The following is a 19,603-nucleotide window of genomic DNA, read 5'->3' as shown; positions in this document are numbered from 1 at the left end:
TTTTAGTGGACGATGACCCAGTAGTCCCTATGGCGGGACTTGAGCCAGGAGATGGATCACCCCTGCGTAGGTCCCAGAGACAAAATAGGGGTAGGCCTCCAGACAGGTATGGACACTAGGACTTTGTCGGGACGACAATGGTTAAAGGGGGGAGGAGTGTCACATAATATAATTAAGTGAGCAGGTGATTGAGTTTAGTTTATTTTGTATAGTTACTTATTGTTTGCTGTGGTCTCTATATATTGTTTGCTGTGATTTTCTTAGTTGTTGCTGTGGTTTTGCGTTATTGAATATAGCTGTCAATTTGTATTTCTTTCCCTCTCACGATTAATTGACACACCTGCACCTAATTAGCTCGGATTGGCCAGCTGGAAGATCCCTCCCAATAAAAGGAGGTGAGATCTCTTTCCAGGGAAAACGGATAGGCGTGCTGCACAAGAAGCAGCGGCTCGGACGGCTGGACGTGTGTCCCCCGGAGTCACTGGCTGGATCCCCTGTGCCCTGCTGGAGCCGTTTCCTGGAATCCCCAAGGGCAACGTCCGCTACTCCCTAATGGAAGGTGCCCGGTCCGGCAGCTGACGGCGGAACAATATTGGGGAGACGCGTAGTGAAGGAGCAGAGTGGCGCCCCAGAAACCCTGGTCCCCGGACTCCTTCATGTGAAACGGACTCATTGAAATCACGTGAGAGTGATCCATTCGGTGCCTGGGACTGAGGAAAACCCGGATCAAATCACACTCTGGACTGAACCTTAACAGGTTCTTTTACGCTGGATCGAATCATCCCTCGGGTTTTATCGTCTCCTGGCTTTTTACTTCATGTGTTTTAAAATTCTGAAACTTATCTTAAATAGAAATAAATTATTGTTTTGATACGTATATAATTTGTCTGGTCGTTTTCTCGCTGTGTTGGTGTGGCCCGGGAATCGAGTTCTATTTAAAAGTAGCCCGCTTCTTTACGGACAAAGAAGAGAAAAGGGGGGGTTACATACACACCTCAAATACTTATTGGATGTATTTTACGAGAAGCTGTTTTTTTGTGTGTGAGAATCATTTCCATATATTTTTTCATTTGTCCAAATACCATTTGTCAAATTGCTTGCCAATAAATGTCTTTCCGCCGTGCTGGCCAAATTCATTTAACTTGTCTTTATTACTTTTAGATTGTCATTTTAGACTTTTGTATTGAGGTTGACCGTTTATAACTTTAGTTTTGTATGTATTTTAAATAATTTGGTTTTGTCTGATAATGTGGCCCACACACAATACCTCACTGTAGAACCCTTGGTAACAAAAGCATTGAGCGCAGACATCAGCTGACATGACTTCTACACAGTTCTCATTGGAAGAGGCTACAGACATTGTGTTCTTTGCTTCCCACATGGCGGAAAACCTACTTCTCATTCTCATTAGATCACCAGGATGACACGTGATTGCAATACTGCATGGATACGGATTAAAGATGGAGCTTTGCTGTACACTCAAGGAAGGACGCAAGGTCAACACAGTAGGGCTGTCTTAAAGTCGCCAGGCTGCATCCTTAAGGACGCATACGTTCCTTCCGCTGCGACTTGCCTGTCGAATTCCATCTTGTTTTATGAAATGCCCCAAGTTACATGAATACAGATAAGCTAGAATAAACTAAACTTAACCCTAGTTTATGCTTCTGCGTTTTCAGAGAGACTCAAGGACACGCAAGAGCCCTTTGCAGAACCGTCACCACCGGGATCAGCCCGTCACTCTTGCCAGTGCTCCTGCTTCAAAACAAAGAAAAGCAACCATTAACAAGGCAACATTGGCAGGCAGGCGGGGAAAGAATGATTAAATCACAACACAGAAAAACAGCGCAGACAGAACAGCAGTGGGAGGGGCCCGCTTCAGCAGCTGATCCACTGCTGGACTCAGAAACTTCAGCACTCAAGCACCACAACGACGCAGCTTTAACTGCAAATCAGAGGGAGCAGAGACATCTATAAAACAGCTGGACAAGGCACATGTACACCCAAGCAGTAACAGATGAGACGGCCTACCGTAGGAATTGAATGCTACGTATAAGGAGCCGTGCGCCGGCTTGAAGGCCACGCTCTCCCACCTCCGACCCCAGTCGGCAGGCAGGCAGGCAGGCAGATGCCATGGAATGGAGAGACACGCTCCGTGCAGCACATGGGACCCTGCAACAGCCAGACCAGCCACACTGCAGACGCCAAAGTTTACCCCCGCGAAGAGGTAGGAAGTCACTGAGCAGCTGAAGGGGATGACCCGCTCATACATATAATCTGAGCGGCCCCGGCCCGTGATCAAAACGACGGAGGATGATTGCTCACAGCTTGGTGACACACGGTGGGAGGGGGCGCATAGATGGAAAGCCACCTGATTTAGAACAACCCAAAAATGGAGAGATGTGAGCGGAGCCACAATGGTATAATACTGCCGTTTTAAAAACAGTGATTTGAATCAGAGAATGAATCAGATTGAAAAGCTTTTGTCGGAAGAGATACGTAAACATGACCACGACATCACATCGATTAACAATACTAGAACTAGACTTTATTCATTTCATTCAACCATCAAAAGCCAGCACCGATTACGTTCGTGTGAGGTCAAAGTGCGGTCCAACAGTCTAGAGCCAAGAACTTGACAAAGAGAGAAGCATCAAAACGCTGCATTGAGCAAATATTTCTAAATGCATGAATTTTCTTCATTAAAGACTTAAACCAAGAAGCAACATAATGTCATATCTAGGGAGTGTGTTTCTGCCTGGGGGTTTAATACAAAGAAATCCAGGCCAGGGCATGCAGAGCAAAGTAAGGTGATCCGTTCAGTTGTTTGCTTTATCAGTCGTTACCTAATCCCCTTGATGTGGACGGCTCGGAGCATGATGGCTCCCACTATCTACCACTTAGCCATCTCTCCCACTGCCACCTCTCTGCTTCTGTCTGTTATTTTCCGTCATACCTTTTCTCTCACAACACAAGCACAAAACCTCCCTCTCGTATGCGTCAATGCCTCTGCCCAACTTGGGTTATCTCGGTCCGATCGCCCGCTCTGACAGCACATCGCCAGATGTGCAAACAATCTGGATGTGATGTTGCTATCTATCCAGGCTGGAAGTGGAGAGGCTGACAGCTTGAGATAAAGGGGGGAGGGAGGAAGAAACACAAGGTCTGACAACAAGCAGAGAGGACGTTAAGTACAGCGAAGTACCTTTAGTTATAGCCCAGCTCGTGGGAAATTACAAGCATAAGTCGTCCATTCAGAATGGGTCCTTAGTATTTTAATGTTGTAGTTGTCCAAAGTGGGGCTAATTGTTAAAGTTTACACGCTCCTAACTAAACTATAAGCCGGCAGGCAAATGTAGTGAATTAAAATATAATAGGCTACAATTATTCCCTCAGGAGGGAATGAGCTATTGATGAGAACCTGTGGCATAATCATCAAGAACAAATCACTGATATATATATATATATATCATCAAGAACAAATTAATTGCTCTTGATGATTATGCCACAGGTTGATGTGCCCTTTCAGTTTGAAGCTCCTTTATTTTCTAAGAAAAAGAGCATTATTCCAGTCGCATGTAACTGTATGGTAAACACGGTATTACAATGAAGAACTGCACCTGAACATACTGGAACGATGCCTCCTTGACAATGTCAGAGTTTCTTTGGAATAGAACTCAGTACAGATTCCTTCATTCCGACACGGTTTTGCTTAGAGACTTTGAATGGTTGTCAAACTCGAACGGTTCATTTTTCTGAATGCTCCCTGATCTTGGATTACTGCTGCCTGGATTTCAGACAGTCTGGTTGCATTGTCTGCCACGACCACATGTACAATGGCAGGCTCCTGTTCAACACTGAAGACCTTTCCTCTGCCACCAGTGTGTGCTACTATGTGGACTCTATGAAGTAAAAGCAAAAAACATTACTGTCTGACAGTCACATAAATGGGATTCATTGATTAGAAATGACTTGCATAATTATAAATTGTTATCACCTGTAAAAAGATGTCTATTCTTTGTTTAACAAAGTAAAATCAATAAGGATTGGGGTCTTTCAGTGAGATCTGTGGGAAATGTTTTAACAAAGTGTAAGAAAATGTGTGTAACAAATGAAAAAGTGTTAAAACAAGAGGAGACTTCTGCTGTGCTATGAATGGGATAATGCAGATCAAAAAGATCAAAAAGAACCCAGTTTGTGTCTTAGCAAATGGGAAAAACTGTAACATAACAATTTTCTAAATTTTTCAGTTTAGTAAATAAAAACCCTGTGGTTAACAGTGACATACAGTATATCTGGCTCATAGCAGCAAACAACTATTTGCTAAAGATGAAATTGTGTAATGTCAAACCAAGCACAGTATTGAAGACTCTTGCTAGCTAATAAATAAAGATCTCCATGTGGATCTGCCTGCTCCATTTTCAAAAATAATAAACTCATCCAGGGTTCTAAAGCATCGCGCATTGACTCTCAGACACACGCTTCTCAACCCCAGTAAGCATCATAGACGGATTGGATAAAACTATTTCTTTGACTTCTTATCCTTAACCTGTGATTTGTATAAATGCCAGTGGTGCACAGCAACAGGCATGCAGGTTGTGTCTAATTGTTTTGGCGCAGATTGAGAACCTGAAGCACCTTCTCATGACCGGTGGATGCACCAGTGCGTACGGCACTCAGAGATGTGTCTATGAGCTGCGTCGTCGCTGTGCACACTGAGATGCCGAGCCGTATCACAGATGTGCCCTTGACTCCGATAGAAAGAGGACTTCCTGTTCATGTCGACGCACCATTGTAGTGCGTAAACTGCTTCATTTGGGCGCTACGTTCCCTCTTCTCTCTTCTCTTTTCCCCTGTCTCTGCCAAGACAGCTACCGAATTGGCCAGCCTCCCCGCGCTGCTGGTGCCAAATACCATCTTGAGCGGTTACAATAGGACAGGGAGTAGCTGACGTGTGGATAGCTACATATAAAGAGCATTTATGAGACAACTTAACAACCTCGTCCTAGTATCTCCTGCACTAAACTCCACATCCACCTCCTGGCCTCCAGTGGAGTACAGAGGGGGCTGCGGGTCTGGAGATAGCTATTAGTGCCCGGCGCAGAGCCCTGTGGTGTTCTGGGGGCCGGTAATGGCCCACTTTGAGTCACGGTGGGAGCTTGTCGGGGGGGGCTAATGAAGACAAAGGAAGGGTTTGTGGAGTAGAGAGGCATGTGTGAGGAGGGACTGATGCTTCATTAAGGGAAAAACCTATGCTGTCCTTGACAAATGGAAGGGTTGGTGATGGTGCTGGCGGAGTGGGGGCGTCGGCGCGTGGAGGCGTAGGTTCAGATTTGAAGCACAGTAGCAATGAGGGAAGAGGGTTTTCACAGTTAAGCATGCTTTTAACTCAGGATTATACATGTGATTGTGGCACACAGGTGCACGCAGGTTCCTTCCGCTGGTTTACGGCAATTCATGGACTGCTTGAGACGTATCAAAATATGCAACCGACAGCGGGCCATTCCCAGTGGTCTCCTAATTGGATAAATCTCTCTCCAACCAGATGCGGAGTGAACAAGTAGCGAGAGGATGTAAAAAGTTTACTGGTGTCTGAAATGGCCCTTCGCATTCTATGTGGTCAATTAAAGGCTTGCAAATGGATTTCTGATGATGGGCTCTACCTCATTCTCTCTTCTCACGACCTATTGTAATGCAACACTGATGTAGCAGTTACCCTCCAGTCCGGTGAAATGGGCCGTAATCTCAATCAATACTTTGAGATGGAGATGGTTAAATATTTCTGTGAAATATGTTTCTGAGGAGGAAATGCAAACTGGACCAATTCGTATTCCTAAAACTACAATGACTTATCATCTGCTTGTAGTAGTTAGCGGGGAGTCTAGATATAGAAAAGGGACAATTTAGTGCAAAAAGTAGCACAAGCCCGAAGCCAAAGCAAAAAGTAATATAAACCCTTTTAAAGAACTGCAGGAGGATTGCAAGACTTCACGTCACCATAATCAATCCAAAGGCGGACTATTGTTTACTCATTTTTTAGAGGGACATTCACCAACTTATTTTATATCATAGAATGACGTGCTAAAACCTCTGACACATCTTTTTTCAGGAATCTGCCAGAAAAAAATTATTCAAGGTTACCGGAGGTATATGAACTGCAAAATCACACTGCAAAAAGATTCAACTCCTACAGAGTCAATTGTACAAAAGAGGTGGATTCATTATCCAGTGTCAAGATCAGATTCATTTGCAACACTTTAAACACAGTTAAATTAACTCTATTATAGGATTGAAACGTAACTGTACAGTGTCACATGGATTGGTGAGGGTGCGCCAGGAACCACAGGGTTGTGGGTTCGAACCCTGGCTTACCCATGTTCCATGTCAAGGTGTCCCTGAGCAATACACCTAGCCCTGAATTGCACCCTGAGTTATAATGTAAACACCATGTGTTAAAAATGCAAGTGTCTTTTGATTAAAGCATCAGCTAAATGACGTTGTATTCAACACTGAGCAGATTTATTAGACACTTGTTCCACTTATAAATTGTTCACACTTCGTTGAGTGTTGATTTAACACTGACAAGATTGGGACAACATAAACACCAGCTTAGAGTTCAAATTGAATCTTACAGAGTCAATTTAACACTCTGAAATGTGCTGTGTACGCTTTGAATCACATCCATTATACCAGTGAGACAGTCCTGGTACACTGTAAGAGAATGGAACTTAAGAGTTGCTGTTAGCAACTCTTAAGTTCCCCCCCCCCAAGGGCCGAGGTCCAGAGAGGCACCCTGTGGCCTCTACAGGAAAAACATACACGTTATAAATATTTACGTTTTCTTTACTGTGGGTGTAAGGGGCTTTAAGAACAGAAGTTTATGATCTGTAGTTATGGCCATAGGTCAAAAAAGAAAGATTGCATCTCCTTTGATCAATTCCATTTAATGCACCACCTCACGAGCCCGCTAAGTGACCCAAAATGACCCAAGTGCATTGTGGGTGTAGCTCAACAAGTAGCTCTACCTTCAGTAAAGAATGCAATACCTCCCCACTCCACCTCCAAACCACACTTTTTGAAAATACAATTTAGTCAAATTTACTCTGAGGACATTGTAGCGCCCCATCTTGCATCTTACTGATGCATTTTAAACAATGTTTTTACTATTAATAAAATAAAATGTTCTCACACATTTGCATAGGAACAGAACAACCTGACTCTCGGTGTCTGTTTTCTTTTTCTCGGTTACATTTCATTTAGTTAATTCTGTCCAGTCCCTCTGAAACTAAAACACACACACACACATGCTCGCACGTCATTAACAGCTTTCACCTCAGGAGATACCGGTGGAGTCGAGGGAAAAGATCGCTGTTGTGCTTTAATGAGAGGGCCAGCTCCGTGTTCTACCTGGTGCACTAAATCCCCCCCCCCCCCGTCTTCCTGTTCTGCTGCCTTATACACGGCTGTGTTTGATCCATCATTATAAATTGTTCAGTATGAGTATCATGTGAGTGGGAGAAAAAGAAAAAAGAAGAATTTTATTTCACACGAGCGCGTGTCATTGCCAGAAAGCACATCAGTGGAGGGTAGCGGCCTTACGAGACTCATGCTGCAACCTCTGTGGATGTGGATTCACTTTCAAAGGGAAGTGTGAAAAAAAGTAATTTCAAGGTGGATCTGTCGCCGTGACAATTCGTTAGCAGAACACAAGACATGAATAAGCTGGAAGCTCCTTGCTGCTCGATCCTTTTCTCCCTGGCGGGGGGAGGAGGAGGGAGGCTCGCGAGCTCCGTGGCGTGCTGCCAGATTGCCCCTCTGTGGTGGAACATTGAAACTACAATCATGTGCTTATATAATATACACTTACCCGGCTACTTTATTGGCGACACCTGTTCAATTGCTTGTTAACACAAATTGAGCCAATCACACTGCGTTTTAGACATGTAAACGTGGTGAAGGCAACGTGCTGAAGTCCAAACCGAGCATCAGAATGGGGAAGAAAAGGGAGTTAATTGACTTTAACTGTGGCATGGTTGTTGGTGCCAGACGGGCTGGACTGAGTGCCTCACAAACTGCTGTTCAACTGGGATTTCATCTACAGAGAATGGTCCCAAAAGGAGAAAATATCCAGTGTGCGGCAGAAAATGCCTTGTTGATGCGAGAGGTCAGAGGAGAATGGGCAGACTGGTTCCAGGTAATAGAACGGCAAGAGGAACTCAAGCAAGGAATACAGAACACCATCTCTGAACGTACAACACACCCACACCTGTAGGTTTACAACAGGAAACTGAGACAACCATTTTCACAGGCTCAATACAATGAGACAAGAGAAGATTGGAAACGCGTTGTCTGGTCCGATGAGTCTCAATTTCTGCTGCGCCATTCAGATGGAAGGGTCAGAATTTGGCATAAACAACATGAAGGCGTGTATCCATCTGGTGGGGGTGGTGTAATGGCATGGGGGATATTTTCTTGGCACATTTAGGCCCCGTAGTACCCATTGAGCATGGTTTAAATGCTGCAGCCTACCCGAGTATTGTTGCTGACCATGTCCATCCCTTTATGACCACAGTGTACCATCTTCTGATGGCTACTTCCAGCAGCACCATGTCACAAAGCTCATATCCTCATCTCAAACCGGTTGCTTGAACATGACAATGACTTCACTGTGCTCCAATGGCCTCCACAACCACTAGATCTCAATCAATAGAGCACCTTTGGGATGTGGTGGAACGGGAGATTCACATCTGCATCTATCATGTTAATATGGTGATTATTTACAGTTGGTGACATTTATTCTGTCTGTGGTTCTTATCACACCAACCCTAACCCTTTTTTAATATATCCTCATACTGTTTGCGTGTGTGTGTGTGTGTGTGTGTACTGTGTTTGTCATTCACTAATCGTCACATTCCTTGTATGTGAATAGTTTGTAGTTGCCGATAATCCATTTGGGATTAGGATTATTATTTGCTACCATGCTGAACAAAACTTGTCATGTTGTTACTTTAACATAAAATATCATGTCTTTGTTTTTGTTTTTATTGCCCACCTATTTCTTTTTAAATTATGGATTGATAATCCTGAGCACTAAAAATAGTAGTTTATCTGTCATCTAGCTGATTGTGGCTATGAATGCCACTTGATGCATAGACTTGTGGCATTCAGAGATCAATTAGATATAAAGAGTTACTCCTGAAATACATTTTCTATTTGCAGATCGTGTCAGAGATTATGTGGCTTTCCCTATGATCTGTGAGGAACATAATCCTGTCCATTAGTGTGGTTATAGAGGCAGCTGTGATACCGGAGCAGCTAAATGGACTGAGAAAGCAAATGGTTATGAGGGATGTATTCTCCGATAGGAGCTGCAGCTTTGAGCTTGTGTGACTGGATTAACCATCGTAAAACCATCAGAAAGAAAAGATGAGATTGAATAACAGGGGATATCATAAAGTGCACACCCCCCCTGACGGCTAACATCAACATAAACCCCCCCACGCAGGGCGCACAAGATGTTCTGGCTCCGGGCAACTTAAGAAGGCATGTGGAAGAACCAGTGTGGATAGGCAGGAGGAGTGCAAACAAATGTAATTTATGAACAAATGTTTTATTAAAACAAAGACACAAAAAATGGAACCTGGGGAATTCCATGAAACGACATTTAAACCGAAACAAAAGAAGAATGAACACAAGAGCTGCGGCCCCAGAGCCCCGGGCACAGTTTGAACTTCACAAAAAGAAAATAACCCAGGGGGGAATATAATGTGTACAACAGAGGCCTTATTTACACAAAAGGTCAGGATAGCAGCATGGTGCATTATCATATCCCGACTAACATGGCCAATATTACAGTGCTTGGTTTGGCCTTGCTTTATTTTGTATTTTCCTGCCTCTTGTGTCCCTGAGTTTACTTCAGTTCCTGCCCTGGTGGCTTTTCTCTCCCTCTGTGATTCCCTTCACTTGAAGTATTCTTGATGCATCTAGTCTATAGCTGTTTGAATTCCAAAATCTTGCATTTGGCTTCCATCTACCCCCACCCCTTCCCTATGACCATCGTACCCTCTCCGGGATACCACTGCCCACAACGTGACATGAACCATGTGCAGACAGAGTGTCCCATGAAACGTACACAACAACAACACTTTAGAAGACCTGAGGAGCACTCTTAAAGGGCAGGTGTGTGAGATAGTGATGTTGTTGCAGAATGAAACCGACCCCTTTGGCTCACTTCTCAGACTCCTGCTGAGTACAAAACCGAGGTGACGTCATTCGCCTCGCTCAGAGGTCGTCCATACCCTGGACCGGTTTGGAACTGGTCCGCTCACCTTGCTGTGTGAACCGTGCTGGCCTTCGTGTAACGTACCAAGAAGACCCTCTGCTTTAGTGTAAATGGGAAGGGCGCCTTCTAAGTTTACCAAAATCACCTTGGTTCTTAGTTTCAGGGGATCATGCACTAATGAAAATGCTGCCTAATATGAAATTGCTTTCTCATGATTTGGTTCTACATGACGCCCTGATACTGTAGCCTAACCTGGTTGAATGACTGGTTGAGGACCCTCATGACTGACTGGACACTATTCACGTTTGAAGCTTTCCAACTTCAGATGGTGCTCTGGCAATCCGCTTTATTGTTGTTGTTTTTTGGGCCTCTGCCACACACACAGACAGCATCTACAGTATTATGTACCTTCCTGCATATGTTCATCTGCGAGGCACTTAAGTGTGTTCCTTCAAGTTTTAGAATTCGGAGTGCGGCTGTGTGGTCATGTAATGGAATTCAACAGTTTCCTTTTTGAGGGAACGATGGAAGTGACAGATCTTTGTGCCTGTGTGTGTGTGTGTGTGTGTGTGTGTGTGTGGTAAGAACTGTGGGCCCTACAGTGGCTGTGTGCCTAGGTCATCCGAGACAGCTTGAGACTGTTGACTGTTGTTCACAAGTGGGAAGCTTTTGCCTTTTTTTCCAATCCAAAAAGTGCTGCTCATAGTCAGAGACACAGTTATCGGCCATGTAACGATCGCCTCTGGGCGGGCGGATGCCGCAGAGATCTACGGGTTTCATAAAAGGGCATCAGCCTAAAAAACTAATTTTTCTTCCGTATCCATCAGTTACTCGTACAGGAAGCGGTGGATACGGCCGGCAGGTTTGTGTGTGTGTGTGTGTGTGTGTGTATGTGTGCAGGGGGGTAGGCGTTTAGGTACCGGCAGGTGTGCGCAAACCCATCTTCAGATTGCACGGAAGGGGGTTTAAAGCAGCATTTGGCCGCCTGCCAGCAGGAAGTTCCTACACAACGTCGTGAAATCACTCATTTGCCTCCTCCTACAGGAGCAATTTGAGGCAGTAAACCAAACCCATTCTTGCCGTCGAGAAACATTTTGCGTCCCGAAGCAATTCCGCCCCAACAGCTTCACACTCTTGCGAGCTGTGAGTGCAGACTCTAAAATCCCAAATAATGACTGTATAACAATCCATTACGGCACAAGCAGCATCCTGCACCACCGTTCCTGGTGTCTGCATCCTCTGAGTGCCTGAGCCCCTGGAGGCCTTGTAGTTACGCACACACACACACACACACACACACACTAATACGCTTTATGGAATGGTGTGATCAGCACTTAGCCATCAGTAGATACGTTCTCCTGAAAAAATCCAACAAGGGAGAAAGTAAAAAAAGAATGTTAAATCCTGGCCTCAAACCACAGTAAAAAATAGGACTGGGCATGGATTAGGGCAGTGGATTAACTTTCTATTTGTTTGCTAATAGCATCCGCCGCCGCAGGTGCAAGAGGCAAGGAAGCAAGTGGAAGAGAGGGGAAACAAAAGGAAAGATATCGAGAGAAGGGCAAATAAGTAAGAAGAAGACAGAATAGGCTATTTTGAAAAGTAGGTGATTTTATTCTCGTTTTTTGCCAAATATGAAATATGAGTCTGTCTTTTGTAATACCCTGTTAATGTTTGTGGCGCAAAATTGATGTTTAGGTCAGTGTTCATGGTTAAGTGAAGTGCATGTAATGTCCTCAAAAGTCTAAATAAACATTGGTCTGTGTGTATTTCATAGAGGAGTTCCATAGAAACCAAAGTGGTGTCAACCAAAGGGCAAAAATAAGTGTTAATCCCAGAAGTGTCTCGGCCTCTCACTCGCTGGTGCTGAGGCAGTAGCTGCCAGCCGTGGAAGCCAGGTGTGAGCCAGTCTTGCCATATGTGATATTCCAAAATCAGAGGGAGATTTTGAGTTTTTGGCACATACATACACTATATTTTGACCTCAATCGGTTGAAATGGGCCGGGGGGGAGGAGGAGGGGGGTCACGATATTGCTCTAAGCAGAAGATGCAGTTCTTGGCCTCTACACAGTATATCACGGGTTGCATTAAGGTTGGGCCATTAATGTCATGCAATGCCCAGTGACTTTATGACTCCTCTGTAGCTCATACCATAAAAGCCACAAGCTGCTGATCCCTAACCTTATTTAAGTCCCCCTAAAGCTGACTTTTATAGGCTGTGAGCCTGCAGATTTCATATGTGCTCAAAACCCCAAGACATTACTTGCATGATAGAAGAGGCAATTCTTTTCTCTGTAGGAGCATGAAAGCTCCCAGCAGCAATATCCTTCATTTACCATCTCTGTCTCCACTACTCATTTCCAGTTTAGTAACTAACAATACAGTTTGCTACTTAATTACTATTTTCTCCTCGATGTTAAAAACATGGTAATTGATTAAATAAATGAACCCAGCTAAATAAACTTCTCAGGTTATCGACTGAAAGTCAACTATGAACAAAATTGTGTTTAACTTTTTAAACCAGTTGGTTAAGTGGTGCACAGAGTGAAAGAAGAAAGTCTACATCAAGTCTACTTCTCACTTGATCTATTTCTTCAGTCAACATTGTAAACATGAGTTTATAGTCTCAGCATGATGTTCATTTTAGTATATTATGGTCCATTTAGAGTCACCTAGACCATAAAGCACAGTATAGTTAACGGCTGGGCTACCTTGTGATTGACAGGTCACTAACTCCACCAGGGCCACGTTGAGCAACTCTATTCCTCCCCATTACAAATATGCTAACTTTCTTCCATTGGTTGTGGAAAGTAATTCAAAGCGATGGCAAAATTGTAGACCGTGAGGCTTAGTAACGTCACAATGACAACATCCTCTTATTATATACATAACTACATGGTTTTTCCATCAATCAATGGCTGGGCGGCGGCGAGTGTGTGGCAGAGATTTTGCAGTGGGTCCTGGTTGGGTCCTGCGGGCGTCTTATTGGCCATTTGAGCGTGTTTAATCGCCGGCAGAACACGCTCTGTTTGGCGGTTAAGTCTAAAGGTGATCAATATATTTGGAGCATGAATAGGGGAAAATGTCTATTTGCAAAGTGATGATATAGTACTACCGCAGCTAAGGAATGAAGTCCCTCTCCCCCTTTGTGTGTGTTACAGTAAAATCGAAGGTGCTCTGCATTGGTGATAACACAGACCACCGCCACCTGCTGGTAGAGAGCCATTTCACCTTGTAAGCCGCTGTCTTTGCAGTGTGAAGTGTAACTTTATTGCCAAGACACACGGGATGTGAGGTCCCTCTTAGATGTTTGCAGTGCCAGGGCCTTTATCCTTGCCAGGTAGATATAGAATTGTGGCTTAGAATAATGAGTTTTCACCAGGGGTGGTCAATGACGTGTCAGAGGGGGCCCTGCCACCTCAAGTTTTTTGTTTAACAATCTTAAAATGTGGCTGGATTTCCAAGTTGCTGCGGAAACATGTGTTGTTTATGTCATGACTAAGTGAAAGTTTGCTTTGTTCATCACATTCCAAATATATGTGGATTCAAATTATTTTCATTCTTTTTAACACATTTTTGGAAATATTCTGATTAGGATGATAGGTCTTTGAATTGAAATCACGATGACAATATGAATCCACTTCAACCGCTCTCTGTAGAAATGCTTTTATACAATAAAAATTACAAACGCTTAGGCAGTCAAATACAAATGCAGTCAAACATTTGCTAATAAAATAAGTCAAAACAGTTTTTTGTACATTTTTAGCGTATTAGTGTTAGGTTGTATTAACATTTTGGGTTATTATTATTAGGTTATAATAGCATGGGTTAGGTCATTATATATAGTAGTGTAGTATAGTATAGTATAGTAGTTATAGTGGTGCTTTTGAGTGTCACTGGTTCTGCTTTTCATGAAAGCGTCATTATTTCCCCTTTAGAACTTGTGATATGTAGTGATATGTCCCACCAAACTCGAACGGTTCATTATTCGCCAGCTTTCACCCTAACTGATGTGCAGGACTTCCCGGAACTGCTTCGCAAACTGTTCGTTCCTATTTTGGCTCCAATGACTTGCCGTCGCGCGCCAGTCTCCGCCCTTTGCTATAAAACGCGGCTGCCCGCATTCTTCCGGTCTTCTGCTCCCACGTCAACCGGTGCCACTTTCCCGTAAACCCAACGTGAGCTCTTTTGTTCAGGTAATCCGAGTGTTTTTACTCGTATTTGCGACCTCTACGACATATAGACGGTTCATTGCCTCCCCTTAACACGCCTCACTTTTGTGCTAGCTGTAATCACTTTTGTAACATTTTTTACAGCTGGTCTCTTCGCAAGTAAACGTGGTTTAAAGGCGTTAACGTCTGCTGCTTATCACTGTGTTTTAAAAGAGTAATTTAACGTAGATTACCATAGACGTCGTTGGGGTAAAAAAGTCGCTAATTATGTGTTTGTGGTGCGGTGTTGGAGTTTTTTTGGACTAGTCTTTGTCGCATAGCGCGAACAAAGGCCATGCGGCGGAGTGTCTGAAGGCCGGGGCTCGTGCTGTCATCTCCTCGCGACCGCATGCTGACACGCACCCTGACTGCCTCTTGTTCTGCGGTGAATCCGTAATGACGTGTTTGCTCGGGACGAACCTGGACACGGCACTATACCACATGATGCAATCGTAACGCAGACAATCCGCTCCCCACTCTCGCGGTCTAACCTACATACGAACGTCAACTTGCTGCAGTGCTTCATCGGGGCTCAGTCTGCGCGGAAGGGCTTTAAAATGCGACCTTAGTGCCACGCGCCCCAAGTCACTTTCACTCCACTGCTCCCTTCAATCAAATTTCTCTGGCAAATACTATCCTATGGTTTTAGATGTTTTGTTTGATTGCAGTATATCAGGCCAATTATGTAATCTTATGTGAAGAATAATTAAGTTATAAGTTTTTAGTTATGTAAACAGAAGCTTATTTCTTTTGTGTGCTCTTAAATGTAGATGATCAGAGCTTTATATACAAGACAAGTTGGCAACATTTCGGCTATCAATGAAAGTTTAATGACAGTAGGGCTGCATCTAATCTACATATGATGCTCTTTATTCATAACTCGACATTCTGTCTTCAAAGTTGTGTGGGAGGGAATCCCTCCCCACCTTGTTGGACACAATTTGCCATAGAGCCACTTGAGTTTAGTTTCTTTTTACAGCATGTAAAACGTATGTTAATCCATGCAAGCAGTCAGTTGGAGAGACTAATGTGAGGGGATGAGCAATGTTTCAGTATTGCCAACATTTAATAAAGTTCCTCCTCTTGATTTGTTATGTCAATCATTCCAGTTGATGTTTAATGACAAAACAAATGTGAAAACTGAAACAAGTCTGTGGAATATGGTGTCAAAGTCTGATTTGATCCGTTTAGTAGTTTGTTAAAAGTAACGCACCTGTAAAGGTTGCTAGTGAGCTGTTTAAGATTAATGTGAGCTATTGTTCACAAGTCATTATGAAGATGTACAAAAATATCCCTACAGAGTCATCACAGTCCTGACCGCTGGTGGGTCCTCCTGCCCAAACTAGTCTAAAAAATCTAAGACCTGTTTTTAATTCACACGCTGTGATTGGAGGAACAGGCCAGTGAGTCTCTATCCAGTGCCCCATGTAAACGAATAACTCTGTGGGCGGGGCTTTGAGTCAATGTCACGGTGCTTCAGATAAGATGATCAAACGGAGCTCCACGGAGCCCTAGTAGTCTATGCGTCCGCAATGGGGTCGGTGCCCTCAGCAGCCGGCCCCACGCCTCGCTGTACCAAAGGCAACAAGGAGGCGTGAGTGACTGCAGGCTCGTTCCTCCTGCTCATTGCACTTTATTCCTCCCTTTGAACTGTTTGCATTATCTGCCTTGTTTCAGTATCATGGCCGAGATGAAGGAGCGCACGTTCATTGCCATCAAGCCCGATGGCGTGCAGAGGGGCATCATTGGCGAGGTCATCAAGAGGTTTGAGACCAAAGGCTTCAAACTCGTGGGCATGAGGATGGTCCATGTAAGTACACATTTTGTCTCCACTCGGTTGCGCTGCCCTAACCGCAGCTTGGATTGGCTTTAACATTCACAGGAGTGTGGCAGTTAAGAATATCCAGTGAGCGGATAAGCCTGCTGGTCTATTCCTGACTGTGGCATAGATAAGCACTGAGCTAAAGACTCCTGATCCGCTAACATCTGAGCTGGAGTGGGAAGCATGTTCATTTTTAATACTGCATCATGAAAGACTTCCCTGTTGGCCTCCACGCATGCAAGAGTGCCTTTTAGGATAACTGAGGAAGGAACTTGACCCTAATTGCTCAGTTTTTATTCCTGATGTGGTGCAGGAAAGGAGCTCAAGAATAACTGCAAGCTGTGTTTTTGTCCTCTTGCTGACATGTTGAAGGCATACTAGCCATCTAAAGATACAATGTTGTATGCCTGTCCGTCTGTCTGATGCTGCGCTCGTCCGCTTGTACCCTGAGCTGCTCTGGGGTGCAGGTTCTCGTGTTGCTTTTACCCATGTTGCTGTGTTGCCGTTGGTGTAGTTGCGATCCCCCAGTTGGACCCAGTGTAAGAACCTGTCGTTGGAACACAAATGATTTTACGTCAATGACCTGCACATTGAGGTGGTCTACTTGTTCTCTGGTGTCATGTTTTCTGGTTATCGGCCTCCACAGGAGCCTTGACGCTGAATAGATGCACAAACCTCAAGTCACATGGTTGTTACCAGCTGTGACAATGGGATGTATTTTTTTTAGAGGCCTATTAGCGCGTCACACTGCCAATAAAGTCAGGAGGCTGTTATGAGGTGCACTGCTTCCTTGTGCAAGAGACATGGACCGATTGGCATTGCTGCTGCACACTGATTGGCTGAGGCTTTTCCTCGAAAGTCAGATCTGACCTATATTGAAGGTCCCAAGGAGTCCAGCGTCGTTAGTACAGTGGGCAGCCCCCTTTTGACCAAATACAGGCAACTCTGCAAACTACTTAAGACTTTTTGTTGCACAGTGGCTGTTCCAGAGTCCAGGCCCAAGTTTCCCAGACACCCCATGCACTCTGACACTTTATATGATAAACTGAACTAGTAGTGAGAATTCCACCAAATGGTTTAGCAATAGAAAAACCCTTGACCAACCCTACAGACGGTGAAACATTTGCCCTTTTTATTTCCCCCGGAGATGCCTTATTGCTGAAGGACAAATGACATGTATTCCCTGTTTGGTTTTACATGTCTGATGCCTTTGTCTCTGGCTGCAGGCTTCTGAGGACCTGCTGATGCAACACTACATCGACCTGAAGGACAGGCCATTCTTCCCCACCCTCATGAAGTACATGACCTCTGGTCCAGTGGTTGCCATGGTAAGAACACGCAACAGGTTGTGGAAGACTGAGTGGTTGTCAGTAGAAACCGTGGCTACTGATAAGCGGCTGGTTTCATGCCCCCTGTTGTGTTCCAGGTGTGGGAGGGCAAAGGTGTGGTGAAGACCGGCAGAGTGATGCTGGGTGAGACCAACCCGGCTGACTCCAAGCCCGGAACCATCAGGGGAGACTTCTGCATCGACGTCAGCAAGTGAGTGCTTTAGCAGAGCGCCTGCTCCTCTGGACCACGTTGGCGCCCGCTGATGTGCTGACTTTGTTCTTTGTTCCCCAGGAACATCATCCACGGCAGTGACTCAGTGGAGAGTGCCAACAAGGAGATCTCCCTGTGGTTCAAAGACGACGAGCTGGTCTCCTACACCAGCTGTGCCTTCAGCTGGCTGTACTGAGCCCTCCTCTCCTTGCCTCACATTTTCTGTTTGTGACCTTAGCCTAAAGCGGAGAAGTAGTCATACTGTACTCGCTGAAGTCATTCCTCTGCTCTATTCCATTTTTAGAAACATTCCTTGAAATGTACAGGCAATGGCTGTCATTTTTGTTAAAAGGTGATCTTTCCAATAAAACGAACACAATACAAACGTCTCTTCCTTCATTAGTCAGAACACTAATGATGATGATGCTGCTGATCTCTAATGAAATGCATTTATAAGATTGCTGTATGTAGGCCTGATCTCAGATCAATTGTAGAAGTTGCCATGGTACAATTACTAAGGACAATATATTTTATTAGAATAAAATATCTGAAGTTGGACATTTAACTTTCTCCTAGTCATAATAAATTTAAGGGATTCACACAGTGTGACATGTTTAGCAAAACTATATTTTCCCAAGAGTGCTATGACAATTTTGCATGAAATAGAGTATGAATTACTTTTTAAATGCTTGTAACACTAGGATTTTTTTAGGAACTTACTATACATTTTTTGCCAATGTACGATACAATACCTTCTTTGTATGCAATTGTTTGAATAAGCTATACACTGTATTCTATACTTTTGCATGCTATATTGAGACTTGACAGGAACATACAGCACTAAATGGAACACTATACACTCACCGGCCACTTTATTAGGTACCCCATGCTAGTAACGGGTTGGACCCCCTTTTGCCTTCAGAACTGCCTCAATTCTTCGTGGCATAGATTCAACAAGGTGCTGGAAGCATTCCTCAGGGACTTTGGTCCATATTGACATGATGGCATCACACAGTTGCCGCAGATTTGTCGGCTGCACATCCATGATGCGAATCTCCCGTTCCACCACATCCCAAAGATGCTCTATTGGATTGAGATCTGGTGATTGTGGAGGCCATTTGAGTACAGCGAACTCATTGTCATGTTCAAGAAACCAGTCTGAGATGATTCCAGCTTTATGACATGGCGCATTATCCTGCTGAAAGTAGCCATCAGAAGTTGGGTACATTGTGGTCATAAAGGGATGGACATGGTCAGCAACAATACTCAGGTAGGCTGTGGCGTTGCAACGATGCTCAATTGGTACCAAGGGGCCCAAAGAGTGCCAAGAAAATATTCCCCACACCATGACACCACCACCACCAGCCTGAACCGTTGATACAAGGCAGGATGGATCCATGCTTTCATGTTGTAGACGCCAAATTCTGACCCTACCATCCGAATGTCGCAGCAGAAATCGAGACTCATCAGACCAGGCAACGTTTTTCCAATCTTCTACTGTCCAATTTCGATGAGCTTGTGCAAATTGTAGCCTCAGTTTCCTGTTCTTAGCTGAAAGGAGTGGCACCCGGTGTGGTCTTCTGCTGCTGTAGCCCATCTGCCTCAAAGTTCGACGTACTGTGCGTTCAGAGATGCTCTTATGCCCACCTTGGTTGTAACGGGTGGTTATTTGAGTCACTGTTGCCCTTCTATCAGCTCGAACCAGTCTGGCCATTCTCCTCTGACCTCTGGCATCAACAAGGCATTTCCGC

General features: G+C 44.4%; 1 protein-coding gene across 1 annotated transcript; it reads left to right on the top strand.

Annotated features, from left to right (window-relative positions):
- Positions 1–14,347: 14,347 nt before the first annotated feature.
- On the top strand, positions 14,348–18,237 carry LOC119213281 (nucleoside diphosphate kinase-like). The gene is made up of 5 exons (XM_037464470.2): positions 14,348–14,476; positions 16,169–16,301; positions 17,540–17,641; positions 17,740–17,852; positions 17,934–18,237. The coding sequence occupies exons 2-5, from the start codon at positions 16,173–16,175 to the stop codon at positions 18,046–18,048; spliced, it is 459 nt and encodes a 152-aa protein (XP_037320367.1). The 5' UTR covers positions 14,348–14,476; positions 16,169–16,172; the 3' UTR covers positions 18,049–18,237.
- The last annotated feature ends 1,366 nt before the right edge of the window (positions 18,238–19,603 follow it).

This window comes from Pungitius pungitius, chromosome 21 (genome assembly GCF_949316345.1).
Source record: "Pungitius pungitius chromosome 21, fPunPun2.1, whole genome shotgun sequence".
Lineage (NCBI taxonomy): Eukaryota > Metazoa > Chordata > Actinopteri > Perciformes > Gasterosteidae > Pungitius > Pungitius pungitius.
Note: the sequence above shows the minus strand (reverse complement) of the source record. Positions and strands in the feature narration are given on the sequence as shown.